The sequence below is a fragment of the Solanum stenotomum genome, chromosome 9 (genome assembly GCF_019186545.1).
Source record: "Solanum stenotomum isolate F172 chromosome 9, ASM1918654v1, whole genome shotgun sequence".
Taxonomy (NCBI): Eukaryota; Viridiplantae; Streptophyta; class Magnoliopsida; order Solanales; family Solanaceae; genus Solanum; species Solanum stenotomum.
Genome location: NC_064290.1, coordinates 5,521,352 through 5,540,431, shown reverse-complemented (window position 1 = coordinate 5,540,431; position 19,080 = coordinate 5,521,352). Strand labels below are relative to the sequence as shown.

Here is a 19,080-nt window from a genome sequence, read left to right as displayed (position 1 = left end):
GAAATGAGCCTTCTATAAAACCAATTATCTGCAAAAGTTACTTTTTAACCTCTTTCGTCACTCCTGCTACAAATATGTTGGACTTCTCCATGTTTGCCACCAATCCTGTGGTTGCACTAAAATGCATCAATGCTTCTTTTACTCTAGTGACTGAGTTTACCTCTCCTTTGCAAAAGATCATCAGCAAAAATTAGATGATTCAGCCTTAGAGCTTTGCACATAGGATGAAACTTGAACTCTGGTAAGTTTGACATGCTTTTGAGTACTCTTGAGAGGTACTCCATGATCAGAACAAATATCAAAGGTGAAACATGATCTCCTTGCCCCAGTCCTCTCTTTCCTTCAAAATAACCATGACCTTCCCCATTGATTTTGACAGTATACTTTGGAGTGGTTACACGGATCATTATCCACTTGATAAATCTTTCAGGAAATCCAAATCCTGCTAAAGCTTCATTCTTCTAGAAATTCCTAGCTCACCATATCATAAGCCTTCTTGAGCTCAATTTTTATCAAACACTCAGGAGTAGTCTTTCTATTGTAGTGCCTTAACAGATCATGACATATCAGAATATTATGATTCATAGACCTCTCTTGCACAAATGCAGCTTGGTTGTTTGCTACTAAAATACTCACAACTTTCTTCAATCTAGTACAGATCATTTTTTAAATGCATTTATACAATACATTGCAACAAGCAATAGGTCTAAACTGGCTGGCCCATTCTGGTGAATCTACCTTGGGAATAAGTGCAATATTTGTAGCATTCACTTGCCTCAAAAGCTTCCCATTGTGAAAAAACTCAAACTGCTTCAGTAATGTCTCTTTCCACAATTCCCAATGCTTCTTTATAAAAATCACTACCATAACCATCAGGCCCAGGGCTTTTTGTTTGATCAATCTTTATCATAGACTGTTTCACATCATTCTCAGTAAAAGGCTCCAATAGTTGCATTTGGTGCTCCATGTCTAGTACAGTTCCATTTTTCAATACAGTCTTATTGTCTTTCAGCCTGGTAGTTGTTTTCTCACCTAAGAGTTGTTTGTAGTAATGAACAAATATCTCTGCTATTTCCCCTGGATCAGGCCTCCATTGGCCATTTGCATCCCTCAGTTGAGTAATAGCCAGCTTTAGTCTCCTATGCTTTATAACTGAGAAGAATTACCTGGTATATTGAACAATTAATTTTGAATAAAAAAAAAGCAAACTATATAAATTTTACTAGTTTAGGTCTTAATGATTGGGATTCACGATAGTTTGGAATTGTACTTTCTATACCATATTTCGACTTTTGAATACGTGTATCATTACTCGCTAGATACATATATCCGTCAGTTTTAAAAGTCGAGATACACGATTTATTAGTTTGAATTAAGGGACATAACTTATTTCATTGAGTGGCATGCACATATATTGAGGTATCTCACATCTTTGTGTTTAAGCTAATTGAATATGATAAAAATTTCCCGAATCAGATTCTCTCTACTAAATTCAATATGGTATCAGAGCATTGAATCTCGGCAATTCAGATTTACTGTTCTTCGATCTTGAGCTTTCACCATTATCAGAGCTTGAAGAAGATGGTGGAAACAACATTAGAATGAAACGCAACTGATATTATTGATGGAATCGAATTGGATACTCCGGATAGTATACTGACTTTAGTTCAACTCATAAGGACTGATAATAACTTACTATGGAGTAGATCCATGATGATCAATCTTAGGGCAAAAAGTAAGTTGGGCTTTGTGCTTGGAACATGCTGAAAATCATATTATAAGCCAGAGTTAGAGAACAATGGGAGAAAGGCAATGCATTCGTGCTAGCATGGTTCTTGAACACTATATCCGATGAGCTATTGAGTGATATCGTGTATGCTTCAAATGCACCGATGGTTTAGGGAGATTTGAATAAGTGATTTAACAAAGTAGATGGATCCAGAAGTTATCAGCATCATCATGATATTTGTACTCACAGTCAAGGTAATTTGACAGTTTCAGGGTACTTTACCAAATTGCATCTCTTGTGGGATGAATTTGATGCATTGGTGCCTCCACCTACTTGTAGTTGTGATAAATCTAGGTCATATGTTGATCACTTACACTGCATGTGATTGTATGCTTTTCTGATGGGACTAAATGAGATGTATAGTCGTGCTCAAAGTATAATTTTAATAATGAATTCTATGCCCAGTGTGAGCAAGGCTTATTTTATGATAGTTGCTGATGAAAGCCAGCATATAACAGCTGAATTAAGAATTAAGAATGATCATGGCATTGTATGCTGAAAGAGGCAAAAGTGTTCATCATTCTAATGAGCCTTTGTCTTTTTTTTTTTTTAATACAAATAGCTTAGGTTTATATTAACGGAACTCTACATGAAACTAAATTTTTAACCCATTTTTAAAATTGTTTCTCTATCCCCTTCCTTTTTTCTTCAAATTACTCCTATTAAAAGAATGATAACCTCAACTATTCAAAATAAAATTAATGAGGAAAGAAGATATAAATCTTAATTTTATTCAATGGAGGATAAAATTAAGCATATAATTGTTGTTAATGACTTGAATCCGCACTTGAATATGCTAATCAGTGTAGATTTTATTTAATTTACTCAAATTTCTTTACGAAAAATAAAATGAATAGAATAATAGAATTGATCTCTTTTTTTTAAAAAAAAAAACTAAAAAAATTTACAAATCTACCATTTTATAAATTTCAATTTCTGAAAAATTAAACAAATTCCGTTCAATTAAGTCATTGGAGTACAAACTTTGGATTTAACAAGTAATAATTTTTTTCTTTTTATAATAAAATTTAGCATATTCAAGTCATTAGTAGCAATAATATGCTTGATTTTATCCTTTATTAAATAAAATTATGACTTATATTTTTTTCCTCGTGAATTTTATTTTAAATCGTTGAGGTTAAGATTTTTTGCATAAGAGTAATTTGAAGAAAGAGTAGTGGAGAGAGAGAAACAATAGAAAAAATGGCTAAAGAATATAATTTATCAAGGCATGATTCCATAATATAAATCTAAGTTATTTGTATACGAAAATGGACAGAGACCAAATTTGATAAGTTTTTAAATACTTAAAGGACTACATTCGAGAAATGTATAGATAAGAAAACAAAATTGATAAATGTATAGTTAAGGGACCAAATTTGACAAGTTTTTAAATAGTTGAAGGACTAAATGAGGTAAGTGTACAGTTATGAAACTATTTTAGACCTACTCCTATAGTTAAAGAACTATTTATGACATTTTCTCTTTAGAAACCATTTGTGAAATGTGTTAGTGAAAAATTACAAAATAACATAATTACAAGATTATAATTGAAAATAAAATGAAGAAATAAAAATCTCTCCAGGCAGAGGCGCGGATATCTCACTATCTTAAGGAGATTCAAGCCCACTGTAGCAAATGTTTTTCACCGGTCTTGCAGTAATCCTCTTGACTTGTCCCCTCCAGGATACAACAACCTAATCACAAAGAGTAACTCAATAAACTCTGGACAAGAGTTGAGTCCAAAGCTCTACAAAAAGAACATCTCCCTTCAACTGATAAAAACTCTCTTTTGACAAACTTTTATGCACTCTATATTTTTTTTTTTGTGTGAACCAAATGAAGACCACCACTATTTATAGTAGAGAAAGTCTTCCTAGCAATGATGGAAAAATAATGGGGTACTAAATAGTGAAGATAAATGGCCTAGTAGTTATATATGTTACAAGGGAGAACAATGAGAGAAATAATGTGAGGGCACCCAATGCCACTAACGTGCTGAAAATGAAGAGTTGCTCAACGTCTAAAAATCCAACGTTCACAGAAACCTCAGAAATGAGGATTGTACAGCACACATATCACTTAAAACAATAGCCACACTTGTCACTTAAAAGCAAGAGGAAACTGCCCATAACTAACGGACACACTAACAATGCAAATGATGCACTTTATTAGTATTAAAATGTCAAAATAACCAACAAAATATGTAAATTATTTTTGGGACCATAGTCCAAAACGAAAGCTGCATAATTTTCTTCTTGAATTACATTTTCTTTTTTCGAATTAAGATCAATTTAAATACACAGGTGCATTTGCAGATCTCCTGAGGTGGTGATTCTATATTCTTACAAAATAAATGCAAAGAATTTGAGCGATTGTGTTATGGCAGAATTCTCATACAATAGATTGTAGATCGACATGTCTTGGTTAGATTATCTTTACTAGAAGACTATGTTACATGCATTAATGTCAAGTTACATGTTCGAAATAGGTAGATTCTTCAAGTGTTTAGTCCGGAGGAAGAAACCACAACTACAATAGCATGGATGTCATTCCCAACCAATTTTGTTTGAAAGGAATCCATGTTCTCAATGGAGAACCACTGGTCATAGTTAAGCTACCAATAATCAAACTAAGCAAGTTATGCAAGGGTGAAAGTGAAAGTTGATTTGCTAAAAAAATTCAAATTAATTGTCCTGATGAGGAATCAAGAGAAAAACATCAAAATGGCAACAGACTCAATGTGATTGATTACTTGCCATAATATTGAACACATTGTAGACTATAGGGTGTTGAAAAATTCACCCAGAATTTAGACCAAACAAGGAGAGTGTTGATGCAAATCAAGACATAAAAAAGCACAATGGGGACTTTAATTTGTACAGAAGAAGGAAAAGAATATAGATAAAATAGCCACATGATGGATGATAGTTCACTAGAGGATAAACAAGCTGATGATCCTGGATAGCTAGAGGAGACAACTGTTTAGTAATGGAGAAATAACAAGAACAGGAGAAACCAAAGATCATAACACATAAATATCACAGAGTCAGACTGAAGAAAGTGGAATACAGGAGTCTACACACAAATCTAATATAAATACAGACAGTGAGCAGATTGTTAAAAAAGAGTTGAACCAGAATCAACAACAATAAAAGATGAACAGAAACATAATGAACATATAGACATTAAGGATGAACACGATAAAAATACAGAGTGAACAATATAATTCTCAGAAACCACCTTCAACAATTCTTTGATTTCCCAGTGACTTATGCATGACCTTGATAAATCCTCAATAGTTTCACTGGAGCATTCCCCTGTGCTGGAGCAGGTGATTGATCGCCAACAGAACGGAAACTCAGTCCAATAGAGCTATTCTCCAGATGCTCATAACAAGTCCTCCACTTCATGCGACCTTCAACAATTAAATCTCTGAGACGGAAAACCTGAAATAAAGAGAATATATGTTCTTAATCGGCAACTTCAAAATTCAATTTAACAAACATACCCATAGAACAAAGTTCTCATCGTCATCCGTGCAGCAACACTCGGGACAAAAATGATAGTCCTGAAACTTGGCTAGATGTTTAGGGCTGATTTTTTGTTTTCGTCGTTGTTGAATTATTGGTCCACCTTGAGACAACTCCTCCATCATCAACATCCAATTAAGAAGACAGGAAGTATGAAAAAGGTGATACATCTAAACAAAAAGAAAATTATTAATAATCCACAAAACAATCAAATCATAGACTGTTTCATGTTTAAAAAAAATAAAAAAAAATAGAAAATTACCCCTTTAGTATTATGATAACTACAAGATAACATAGATGATCCATTGTTGAGGATGGTAGAAACATCACAACCTGGAGGAATAGGACAATCACACAACTTACAACTCCGATGATACAGATCATATAGAGATATCTGTTGCAGTTCCTTAAAAGTTGACGCTGGCATTCCCAGAGTCAAATTACATTTGAAATTAATAAGTGAAAGGTCATGCAGGGGAACATCCTGCATAGTTGGATAAGATTTATCCCTCCATTCAGCCCACATCTTATGAATACCACTTTCATCTCCACTGAACTTCCGAAAAATTAGAGAATTACCAATGAAATCCAGCTTCATATCTCCCATATCTCCATAGCACAACACATTCTTAACCTCAAGGTCATTAGAAATTCCTAACCCAAATATCAAGCTATCATAAAATGGCCATCTGTTTGCTTTTAGAAGGGTATTACAAGCAAAATTTTGAAGATTTATATGAACATCAGAATTCAAATGGTGTTCGAAATCGGTAACATTTGTAAAAGTTTCAATGCAGGGCAGGCACCTCCAGGATAGCAATCCTTGATCACTTCTCCTCAATTGGACATAACAAGCTCCAGACTCCTTAAGCTGACGCAGTTGATCCCTAAGAGAATCCTCTGTTTCCATGGGAGAATTTTAGAAAAAGGATTTGAAGAAGAAACTTGGAGAGGAAGAAACTTGAGTGTAAAGAGAAGAAATAACAAAAAAAATATGATGTAGAGACATATATTAAAAGAATCAGTTGCAACAACAACCAAAACGAAGTTTGCCTAAGCCATTCCATTCTATTATTTATCTGATAAAATGAAAAAAACATATGTATGAACAGAGCAAATCAAAAAGAGAAAAATGAAGTGTTAAGTTGAGTTGATTTAAAGTAAAAGGTATATAAAGGGCTAAGTTATATAAAACGGTGTCATATTACTGTTAATTACATCTAATCAGACAGAATTAATTAATTATTTCATTAATAAATAAAAAATAGGAGTAAAATTAAGCACCAATCTGTTTGAAGGGCAATAAGTGCAAAGTCCTTTTTTTTTTTTTCTTATTTAAAATTGGGAAGAAAACGAAAAAAAGAAAACAAAGAGAGGATAATATCTAAAATTATGTACATTTGGTGATATTAAATAAGTGTAAAAAGAAATTACTATACAGTTGTCCTATTTCTATTGGTACACGATATAACTGTGGAACAGAATTATTCATTGGAAGCTTCCAGTGAGAATTATGTACAGCTGTGATTGCTTCTATTAAAGGCTGTGATTGCATCTTGCTCTTTCATGACGGACATCACTGATGTTGCCACGTATGGGTCTCAACTGGGGATCTATTTGAATGCTATCTAGTGACTAGTAATTGGGATTTGTATCGATAATTGCTAGGAACCAGTAATTGCGGTGTAATTATAAATGTATTATTTGGTTGCACAATTATAATTATAAGGTTATATTGTCAGATAAGAGATTTTACAAATGATATTCAATTAAATAATTAAAATATATATTATCTTTTGAAAATATCTTAATTAACAAACATGTGTTGTGTCGTTAACTAATATTATAAAAAATAATTTGTATTTTTAAAATTAGTATATTTTAATTAAATTAATAATAAAAATTAAAAGTACAAGATTTCTATATGCATCATAAAATACATGTCTGACAAAAATATTAATACTATAAATATAATGTCTGAAAATATTTGATAAAAAGACAATCTATCAAGTCTAACTAAAAAAATAACTCACCTACAATGAGAAATATCAAGTCAATACTACTAAAACAAATCAAATTGAAAAATATAACAAAAGTTTTAAATTCTAAATAAAAAATTTAACATAATACTCTTATGTCAAATTTCAACATAACATACATAAATAAAAACGTAAATCTATAACCTTATTCAACAATAATCATTCTACTTCAATTTAAAAATTAGAATATTAACAAAATTCTATTAATGAAATAAAATAAATATAGAACAAATAAATAAAATAGATAATACGAAAAATCACATTAAATCACAGGAAGTAAAAATATAGAATGAGAAGGAATGAAATATAATAATAAAAAAATAAATTTTTAGAATAATAAAAATAAAAAAGAATATAAAATAATAGAAAAAATAAATAAAATTAAAACAAAAAATAAAAATAGAGATAAAAAGAAATTTAAAAAGTATTCATCTTACTATTATGCCTATAACCAACCATTCACAACTCTCTCTCAAAATTGAAGAGTATTATTATCCCGCCAATTACTTTCAATTACATATTAATTAAGTAATTGCATAACTAATTAAATATATCAAACAATATAATAACACCCAATTACATTAAATTCAATCATTGGGCGATTTCAAACAAGCTATAAGTGATTTTTTTGAGACAGACTCATTGTCACGAGCTTAAGGTATTGTAAAAGCATGAGCAAGTGATAACGTGGACTGAACATAAATTGAGAAGTACTGGATGAGGAAAATTAATTGGTGGTAATCTTCGAGGAAGATTTGATGTTTGGGGAGATAAGTTATTTTAAGATAATTAATTTTAAAATAATTTGTTTTCAATTAAATGACCCCTTATTTTTTTTATCACTCCCGTGATCACTCACAAATATTTATAATGTATCAAACTATTATTACATAGAGTGTATTAGTAGGGTGTGTAAGATCTAGAATAATGCTAATTAATAGAGTGTATTAGTTATGTTTGTGTTATTTATGTTTGCATTAATTATGCAGAGCTTATTTTTTATTATGTCTTACTTGATTTGGTGTAATAAAAATAACATTCATTGCATAATTTTTTAAAATAATATGTATTTACAAAGATACCCTACACAAATATGAAGTAAAAGATATAAAAAAGTTTTGAGAGGCAATGAGGTCTTTAACAATGTTAATGCATACATTAAAACACTTTGCACTACTCAAACCATGGATCTCCATGCATTAGTAATACACACTTCAATACGCAATGAAGTGTATAATTAACGCAAGCATTAGTTAAACATAGAATTAAAAAATGTATCAAACAAGTTACTACGACTACACAAAACTAATGCATGCATTTATTTTTTCTAATACATTCTACCAAAGATCTATCTTANAAACAAAAAATAAAAATAGAGATAAAAAGAAATTTAAAAAGTATTCATCTTACTATTATGCCTATAACCAACCATTCACAACTCTCTCTCAAAATTGAAGAGTATTATTATCCCGCCAATTACTTTCAATTACATATTGATTAATTAATTGCATAACTAATTAAATATATCAAACAATGTAATAACACCCAATTACATTAAATTCAATCATCGGGCGATTATTAGCTGATAAAACAAGTTACTACGAATACACAAAATTAATGCATGCATTATTTTTTCTAATACATTCTACCAAAGGTCTATCTTACCTTCTCTTACATTAATAATTGCTTCCACAATCACTTGGCAACGCGGAATGAGTAAATTACATCTTAAGGATATATTAAGAATCCTTTTTTATTGGAATTCATGCTCTAATTCTAGATTAATTAGCATTGTTGGCTGATAAATAGTTTATACTCTACAGTTGTTGTTTCAGTACACCTTATTAACTGCTCAACAGTGACATACTGTCTTTGGAAACAGTCAAGTAAGATCAAGCACATTATAAACAATCACGCAATCAACATAACTTAGAATTTTTCAACTTTCCTCCTATTATGTAGTAGCAAGCTATCAAGATTGAGTTCCATCCTATACTGTAGGCATTACCAACTTGTAAATATTTGTTAGATAATAATTGTGGTGTTTGGGACAGCATACGCGTTTCAACTAATTCCACATGATATCTGCTACCTCCCACCAGCAAACAACGGTAACTCTATGATTAACAAGATTTAAATTTAATTTCTCGATAACAAAATAAGCTCTCCATATGAAATATTAGTGGAAAAAGTCCATTGTAGATTCCATGATCCTATCAATATTCATTATCAAATTCTCTCGAATATTACATACTATTGCATTACTCTCTTCCAACAATGGGAGGCAGAGGATGAGGTTTGCTCTTCTATGGAGCTCCTTAAATGAAAGGTTTTGCTAGAGAAAAATTCAGGCAAGTGCAAAGTTTCAAGAACTCGAGATTACATAGCTCCTTATCATGGTATTTAAGTAAACCTACATTTAACTGTGTGATGTTACATTATTGATTCCCTAGTATCTGAGTAGACCGTAAGTCCACCTTCTATTGAACATCAGAGCTGAGACTCCCAAAAATGCAGAAATAAAGCTGATTCCCATACTAATATAAAATTCTGGAGTTATAAACTCGTCCTCATCACTCAACGTTGAGTCTCGAGGAAGTTCCTCCAGAGAGCAATCTTCTGTTAGTGGATAGCCGCAAAGTCCATGATTTCCAATGTAAGATCTGTTGTTGAAAGTCAGTAAGTGTTCGCCTAAAGGGATTCGACCAGACAAGTTGTTGTAAGACAAGTTCAAGACCCCCAGGTGACTTAACTGTGAAAGGCTAGTAGGAATTTCCCCTGTAAGATCATTTATGCTCAAGTCAAGGAAATTTAGTGCCCTCATTTCACCAATCCTCAGAGGGATGCTGCCGGTTAAGTTGTTTCTCGACAGGTTCAAACCGTGCAAACCTACAAGAGATGTAATTTCAACCGGGATTTCTCCCACCATGTTGTTGCTTGAAAGATCGAGGCTCTTCACCATACCAAGTATGCTGCTGTATTCAAATTGTCGTCCCTTCCACATCAAAACTGCAGTTTCATCGTATGAGGCATTTATTTTGACATCACCTTGATCATCGACCTGAAAATACCAACTCTTGATTTGGTGCATTGTGCTCTCTTCATCCGTCATTGCAGTGAGGTTGTTGATACATTTTGGTATGATCCCGGATATCTTATTTTCAGATAAGTCCAAGATTTGAAGTTCTTTTAGCTGGCATATGGTTGAAGGTATGCTTCCACTAAACCTGTTGGATTTTAAGATAACAATAATGATATCAGATATGTTGCTCCCAATCCATTCTGGAATTTCACCAGACAAGTTATTAGACCGAACGTCTATAACCCTCAACTTTTTGCAATTTGCCAGGGACTGAGGTAGTTCTCCTGTCAAATGATTGTTTTGAAGATGCAGCATTCCCATCGTCTCCAATGAGCCTATCGAATCAGGTATCTCCCCGAAGAAGTTATTAGTCCCTAAGTTAAGATGCATGATACTTCTAAGTGTCCAGCAGTGAGGAAGCTCTCCAGACAATCTGTTGTCTGAGAGGTCAAGATATCCCAAGTAATCAAAATTGTCACAAATGAAGGAGATGGTACCCGAAAACATGTTGTTGGAGAGATCAATTGTTATAACGCTGGTAGGAAATCGTGGTACTGGACCGGTGAATTTGTTTGTAGCCAAATCTAGGCAAAGAAGATCAGTCATCTTCTTTGAGAGATCTGGTACATTTCCTCCTATATCATTGTAAGAAAGGTTTAAGAAGGTCAATCCACGGAACTGCTCCCAGAACCAACTAGGAACGTCACCCAAAATTCCAGAAGCTGAAAAATCAAGCTCGGAAATGTTGTTTTGATTCCTCAGCCAGTTTGGGAATTGAGGACCCAATTTGCAGTGGGTAAAACGAATGAAATCCAGCTGAAAAGGCGGGATCCAATCTGAACTGACTCGAATATGTAGTTGAGTGTTATAAGAGAGGTCCAGCTCACGTAATTTCGAGAGCTTGAACAAATGAGCTTCAGATATTGTGCCTTCAAGCTGATTGAAGTCAAGGTACAACTTCTCAAGTTTGGAAAGATGTCCGGTACTCTCAGTTGCACCAGTTAACTGATTATGAGAAAGATGTAATTCCCTCAACGACGATAACAGAAAAAGATCAGGGACTGATCCCGTGATTCTGTTCCAAGATAAATCCAAAAGAACAAGACTTGGTAGTTTTCCAACAGCTCCCGGGATGGATTCATTCAACTTGTTACGCCCGAGCCTCAGCTCTCTCAGAGATGCAAACTTAGCTACACCATCAGACAGTGAACCACCAATGTGATTCTCTTCTAGGTTCAGGTACTCGAGAGAATGTGACACGCATGACAAGTTATTCATTTTCTCAGGTAGCTGCCCATCTAGATTGTTGGAAGACAGTCGCAATAACTTCAAATTACTACTGTTACGAAGACATCTAGGGAAGCCACCTCCAAGCGCATTCCGAGACAGATCAAGGTGTTTTAAGGATTTCATATTCCAAAAAGCATCAGGAATTTGACCATATAAAATATTACCAGAGAGATCAAGGTGAGTCAGATTGCTTAACTTAAACAGCCAGGTATATACAGAATTATTCAGATTATTAGCATAACCTATAGCAAGGTATCTCAATTGATGAAGACTCAAAATCCATTCAAGGTTATTCACAGATAGGAAATCATTATAGCTCAAATCAAGGGTGTTTAAGCTAGATAGATCGCCAAGTTTAGGAACTGTCGTAAAATCATCACCAACACAAGATAAGTTGAGGTATTCCAACTTACTCAGAGAACCAAGAAAGTCCGGTATACTGTGGAAATTCAGAGACTAGAATAGGAAAACTTTTTCTTGCCTTTCATTCATTTATCAATGGTGTATATATACAAAATATCTAGAAGAAGAAAACAAAATAACTCCTATACGTGTATGAATTCTAATTGGCTATCACTACACTACAAAAATATACAGTTGTGTGTACTATTTCGTACGAGAAATACACAAATCCGTTACATAGGAATCTGCATATTTCTTGCCTAATTTTCATCCATTTGTCCTCATTTATTTGTCCAAATCATCTCTCAAATAAGGCTGTCTGGAATTGAATTTTGGGCCTTCATTTGTTGTTGGGCTGAGACATTAACTTTTGGTTGAAAGTTTTGCATTTGGACCAGCTGAGATATAGACCCAATATTGTCTCTGAATTTCGTTTGATTGAGAAGCTTTCCAGTAGTCAGAACTTGAGCTTTCTTAGCTTCTTTCTCCTCTTCACTGACTTTCTTGATTTCAATTCCAACATCCCCCCGCAAGTTGGAGGGGAGTGAAGCGATCCCCAACTTGCCGAGAATTGAACGATGAGAGGGTCCTGATAAAGGTTTGGTGAAGAGATCAGCAAGCTGAGAGGAAGAGGGTACAAATTGAAGAGATATCAACCCCGAGAGAAATTGTTGCCTAACAAAATGGCAATCAATTTCTACGTGTTTGGTTCTTTCATGAAAAACTGGATTGCGGGCAATGTGAATGGCGGCCTGGCTATCAGAGTGAAGGGGAATTGGAACTGAGGGAGAGGCCCCAAGGTCTGTGAGTAATCGAGTAAGCCAAGTAATTTCAGAGACTACTCTTCTCATGGATCTGTACTCTGCTTCAGCGGAAGACAGAGAAACAGAAGCTTGTTTCTTCGATTTCCATGAGATTGGTGAGCCTCCGAGACTAATGAAGAATCCACTAATGGATTTACGAGAATTGGGGCAAGACCCCCAATCTGCATCGCAGAAAGCTAGTAATTTGAATGAAGGATCAGCCGATAAGAATAACCCTTGGCTTGGATTTGAACGAAGATATCGCAATACTCTTAATGCGGCTGCAAAGTGAGGACCTCTTGGTTGCTGCATGTACTGACTGAGATGATGTACAGCAAATGAGAGATCTGGTCTAGTGTGAGTGAGATAGTTGAGCTTACCAAGCAGCCTCCGATATGAAGTTGGATCAGTGAGCAACTCACCAGTGGAGAAATCCAGTTTGGAAGAAGGATCGAGTGGAGAAGTCACAAGAGGTAAATGATCACAATTGAACTCATTCAAAAGTTCTAGAGTAAACTTTCTTTGGCTTACAATCATACCTGTTGGTTCTCTTACGATTTCAAGACCTAAAAAATAGTGTAGATCACCCAAATCCTTAATCTTGAATTGTGAATTCAAGAATTCCTTTAAATGTTGTAGCTCGGCTCTGTTGTTTCCTGTTAGAATAATATCATCAACATACACTGCGACGATACAAATATTAGAACCTGATATTTTGAAGAAAAGTGAATAATCATTCAGTGATGAAGAAAACCCTTTTGAATTCAAAGCTTCTGCCAATTTTGAGTACCATTGTCTTGAAGCTTGTCTAAGTCCATACAAGGACTTTTTGAGCCTACATACATGTTGCGGATTGACTGATTGCATTCCATGTGGAAGCTTCATGAAAATCTCCTCATCAAGTTCTCCATGTAAAAATGCATTATTCACATCCATTTGTGAAATTTCCCAACCTTTTTTCACTGCTATAGTCAACAAGCACCTGATAGTTGTCATTTTGACAACCGGTGAAAAGGTCTCATTAAAGTCAATCCCTTCCTTTTGAATGTCTCCTCTAATCACCAATCGTGCTTTTAGCCTTTCTATACTTCCATCAGAGTTGTGCTTGATCTTATACACCCATTTGGATGGTAAAGCTTTCCTTCCTTTTGGTAATTCTACTACTTCCCAGGTTTCATTCTCAATTAGTGCTGCAATTTCAGTCTCCATAGCTAGTTTCCACCCGGGATGTAGTTCTGCTTGGGCATAGGAAGTTGGTTCTGTGATATTAGAAATAGAGTTTAAAACTTGTTGGTTTGAGGTCGAGAGGCTAGCAAAGGAATAACTTTTAGGGACAACGGGATGACTGAAACAGGTTTCAGTTAAATTTGCTAGAAAAACAGCATTGCACACATATTCTTCTAAGTATGCAGGTCTGTTGTGTGTTCTGTTCGACCTTCTTGGGATGATGGTGGAGGTTGAAGTATTTGTCTCTAATGTGTCAGGCAAAGTCACAGTCTCCAGATTATCTTGTGTGGATCCTGTATCAACATGTTGTGGGGCAAGATATGTCTCTGGATGTGATAGGTTAGGAAAAGCACTCACATTGTCATGTTGGGAATCCTGAAGTATGGAAGTATCTTTAGCGAATATAGGAGTTGAAGATGTAGGCTGGGAGGTTGAAACAGTAGAAAATGGATATGTATTTTCATGAAACTTGACATTTCTAGAGACTATGATTTTTCTAGTTTTCAAGTCAAGCACCCTATATCCCTTCTTTCCATAGGGATAACCTATGAAGACACAAGGAATAGATCTAGGCTCAAACTTTCCCCTGTTATGTGAAATTGTGGCAGCATAACATAGACACCCAAAACTTCTAAGAGAGGAATAGTTAGGGGGCTTTCCAAATAATATCTCATAGGGTGTCTTGTTTTTGAGAATTCTTGAGGGATACCTATTTATTAAGTATGTTGCGGTCAACAAACACTCTGTCCAATAAGAAATAGGCAGTTTTGACTGATGAAGTAAGGCCCTAGATACCTCTAACAGATGTCTGTGCTTTCTCTCCACAACACCATTTTGCTGTGGAGTGTGAGTACACGAAGTTTGATGAATGATTCCTTGTGATGCAAAAAATTCAGATGATAGATTGCTTCCACCCAATTCTAGTGCATTATCTGATCTAATCATCTTAACCTTGATATTAAATTGTCTTTCAATCATCACAAGAAAATACTTTAGGATAGTGAAAGCATTGCCCTTTGTTTTCAAAAGATAAGTCCAGGTTGATCTACTATAGTCATCCACTATAGTTAAAAAATATTTGTATCCATCATGTGAAGGGGTTTTGTAGGGACCCCAAGTGTCAATATGTATCAATTCAAAGATCTTCTTAGTACTAATCTCACTAGACTGGAAAGGTAATTTTGTTTGTCTAGCTAAATGACAGATATTGCAATCAGAATGAAAATGAAGAGGAGAAACAAGAGTTGAACAAACATTTTTCATTGATTGAAATGGCATATGCCCTAATCTAAGGTGCCATAGCCTTACATCAGAACTACTTTTTATAGGAATGGGAAAAATACTAGAAACAGAAAGACAACTAGAATTCTCTTGTTCAGATAAATTAATTGCTCTGCCATCGAAACTCTTAAGATATTGGAAGCTTGACTCTAAGAGATATAGACCTGTCCTCACTTCACCAAATTCCAGAGGCCTCTTCATTGAAGGGCCCTGCAGAAAACAACCAAAAGAAGAAAAAATGAGTAAACAACTTAATTGTTTGCACAACTTATAGACTGAAATGAGGTTATATTTGAAACAAGGAATAAACAATACATCCTTTAAGATGAGTTTAGGATGCAAAGAGATACTTCCATATTGAGTGACCTTGACCTTATAAGAATTAGGAAGATCAACAAAGATAGGAGACTCAAGAGTTCTAAGTTCTAAGAAGATCTTTGAATCAAAACACATGTGTTGTGTAGCTCCTGAATCTAGTATCCAGGTTTGGTGTTTGAACTGGACAAATTTATGAGGTGATTTGAAAACATTACCAGCACAGGTCACTGCATTAGCTGCTGCATCACATGGTGATTCTTCTGGTTGATTCATTTGCACATTCTGAAGCATCTGAATGAGTTGTGAGCATTGATCTTTGGTGAAATGTTTCCCCTGCCCTTCTCCATCAAAGTGCGCTCCATTTTGTTCTTGTGTTCCTTCCATGAAGACAGCATTGCTCTTCACATTTCCCTCGAATCTCTTTGCTTTGGTAAACTTGAAGTCACTGGGAAAGCCTATTATCCTATAGCATTTATCCACAGAATGCCCAGGTTTCTTACAGTTTGAGCACACCAAATTGGTTTTCTTCTGTTTGGCTTCATAATATCCAGACTTCTGACCAAGAGTGGTCTGATTAGTGGCCAAGAAGGAAGTAGAGTTCCCTGGATAGTGTGAGCTCATATACACTTCCCTCTGTTTCTCATCTTGCATTAAGAGTGAGTAAGCATGATTCACAGAGGGTAATGGTGAGAGCATCAGAATATTGCTTTTCCCAGCTGCATAGACATCATTTAAACCCATTAGAAACTGAATCAATCTTTCATCTTGAAGAGACTTACCCATTTTTGCTTTTCCACCACACTGGCAGTCACATGTGCAGTTGACAGAAGTGCTCAGAGCATCAAGCTCATCCCACAACCTCTTGATTTTTGTGAAATACCCAGCAATATCATTTGATCCCTGCACTAAATCACTCAACTCCTTTTGTAGGTGATAGAGTTGAGCACCATTACTTTGCCCAAACCTGTCCTCAAGTTCCTGCCAGAGATCTTTGGCTGTTTTGGAGTAGATGACACTGTCAGCTATCTCCTTTGAGAGAGAGTTGAGCAACCATGACAACACCATGTCATTGCACCTGCTCCATAGTTTGAAATCAGCTGAAGTAGGAGCTAGTTCCTTTTGAGTACCATCAATGAACCCAATCTTATTTTTTGCTGAAAGGGCTATCAAGATTGACCTCTTCCATCCCCCATATCCCTTTCCATTGAAGGGTGAGTTGACAAGGTTCATTCCTGGGGAATCAGAAGCATGAAGAAAGAAAGGATGAGTGTGATCTGATAGAGGGTTTGAGGTATTTCCAGTTGTTTGAGTGTTTTCAGGAGTCACTACAGTTCCTGTCACCATTGTTGGACAGTAAAAAAAAAAAAGGAGAATAGTGAGAAAAATGGAAAAGAAGAAAAGCTAACAGAGAAAGAGGATCTCAGATTTGCTCTGATACCATGTGGAAATTCAGAGACTAGAATAGGAAAACTTTTTCTTGCCTTTCATTCATTTNAATGTGACACGCATGACAAGTTATTCATTATCTCAGGTAGCTGCCCATCTAGATTGTTGGAAGACAGTCGCAATAACTTCAAATTACTACTGTTACGAAGACATCTAGGGAAGCCACCTCCAAGCGCATTCCGAGACAGATCAAGGTGTTTTAAGGATTTCATATTCCAAAAAGCATCAGGAATTTGACCATATAAAATATTACCAGAGAGATCAAGGTGAGTCAGATTGCTTAACTTAAACAGCCAGGTATATACAGAATTATTCAGATTATTAGCATAACCTATAGCAAGGTATCTCAATTGATGAAGACTCAAAATCCATTCAAGGTTATTCACAGATAGGAAATCATTATAGCTCAAATCAAGGGTGTTTAAGCAAGAAAGATTGCCAAGTTTAGGAACTGTTGTAAAATCATCACCAACACAAGATAAGTTAAGGTATTCCAACTTACTCAGAGAACCAAGAAAGTCCGGTATACCTCCTGAAATTCGATTGTAACTAAGATCCAAATACTTTAATTGCTTCAATTCTTGTAAGGCAGGACTTATCTTACCTATCAATGGCGCAGTGGCAACGGATGCATTGAGACTAGAAGGACCACGAAGATCGAGTCTAATGACATTACTGGTTTGATTGTCACACTGGACACCTCTCCATGTGCAACAATCTTGATTAAATCCTTCATTTCCCCATGAAGAAAGACGTCCACGGACGTCTAACAACTCCCCTTTGAAACTGAGAAGAGCTTCTAATTCCGTTTGAAGGCACTTGATATTCCCATCACCAACTCCTGAACTGAACACAACACCACAGGTAACTGACAGCGCGACGAATATGTCAAACAGAATAAGATGTTGAATGAATTTTTTAGATACACTCATCTTCAGAATATTGAGCAAAGTACAGCCAAAGATCAAATGAAAAATATGAAAGTCTAACAACTGCATATCTGCTGCTATGATTTATAGAATTATTTTATCATCTGTAACAACTAACGTGTGAATATAGACAGAAGAGCATAGAGTTAAATATTCTATCTATTATTTGGCCATGATTAGATGACTTCTTGGGACATGAATTAGTTAAGTAGTCTTCTTAATTAGCACGTTTTTCATTATACTCTCGTTTCAACTTTCATTTGTTTGATTTTGACTTGCCAGAACTTTTGAATTTTGTGATGTTAAACTAAAGATATGTAGAATGTATGGAATTAAAGAGATGCAAAAAAAAATAGAAGAGAGATTCCTTTTTTTAATGGAATTCCTAATTCAATATATATATTAAAAGTTGGGAAAATGCATAAATCCACCCCAACCTATGTCCGAAAATTCAGAGACACACTAATACTATGCTAAGGTACTATTACTCCCGAACTTATTTTATAAATAATTTTCTACCCTTTTTCAGCCTACATGACACTATCTTCTGGGCCCCAAGCGTGTTGACAATTTTTCCTCAGGTACGTGTTGTTAGTTAACGAAGGTAGAACAAAATATATCCGATTTGTTGTCAGTCAAAAAGTTGCAACTAAAATTTACAGGGCAAAATTGACAGCCAAAGGTGACTGAAGCTTCCATGCGGAATTTTTTTCATTTCAAACTAACCAAACTTGAAGAAATTACAGTAATCAAAAGTGAAAAAAGACAAATACAAGATGTCAAAAACTTCATATGAAAAATTTTGGGTTATGAAATAAGAAAACAAGGTGAGTTGATTAAAAGAAGATACCTTGTAAGTTGTAAGTATTTAATTGAAAAAATGTTTTTTTGTTCTGTTGATCAAAATATTCTCTAAGAAAATAAATTTCTTAAAAATAAAA

The 19,080-nt window shown here is 34.7% G+C and overlaps 5 protein-coding genes across 5 annotated transcripts in view; all 5 read right to left on the bottom strand.

The window, feature by feature from the left end:
- The window catches only part of LOC125878027 (tetraspanin-19), a 367,072-nt gene that overhangs the window by 23,600 nt on the left and 324,392 nt on the right, over positions 1-19,080 (bottom strand). The gene's annotated exons all lie outside the window — the stretch shown is intronic.
- Positions 5,054-6,316, bottom strand: LOC125878021 (uncharacterized). Its single transcript, XM_049559320.1, has 3 exons — positions 5,585-6,316; positions 5,301-5,492; positions 5,054-5,238 (listed from the first exon to the last, which is right to left on the bottom strand). The coding sequence occupies exons 1-3, from the start codon at positions 6,230-6,232 to the stop codon at positions 5,062-5,064; spliced, it is 1,017 nt and encodes a 338-aa protein (XP_049415277.1). The 5' UTR covers positions 6,233-6,316; the 3' UTR covers positions 5,054-5,061.
- On the bottom strand, positions 9,709-12,225 carry LOC125876170 (receptor-like protein EIX1). The gene is made up of 2 exons (XM_049557289.1): positions 12,215-12,225; positions 9,709-12,172 (listed from the first exon to the last, which is right to left on the bottom strand). The coding sequence occupies exons 1-2, from the start codon at positions 12,223-12,225 to the stop codon at positions 9,811-9,813; spliced, it is 2,373 nt and encodes a 790-aa protein (XP_049413246.1). The 3' UTR covers positions 9,709-9,810.
- LOC125878016 (uncharacterized) lies at positions 15,424-17,252 on the bottom strand. Its single transcript, XM_049559315.1, has 2 exons — positions 15,980-17,252; positions 15,424-15,656 (listed from the first exon to the last, which is right to left on the bottom strand). The coding sequence occupies exons 1-2, from the start codon at positions 17,106-17,108 to the stop codon at positions 15,622-15,624; spliced, it is 1,164 nt and encodes a 387-aa protein (XP_049415272.1). The 5' UTR covers positions 17,109-17,252; the 3' UTR covers positions 15,424-15,621.
- LOC125876169 (receptor-like protein EIX1) lies at positions 17,249-18,142 on the bottom strand. The gene has a single exon (XM_049557288.1). The coding sequence runs from the start codon at positions 18,140-18,142 to the stop codon at positions 17,249-17,251; it is 894 nt and encodes a 297-aa protein (XP_049413245.1).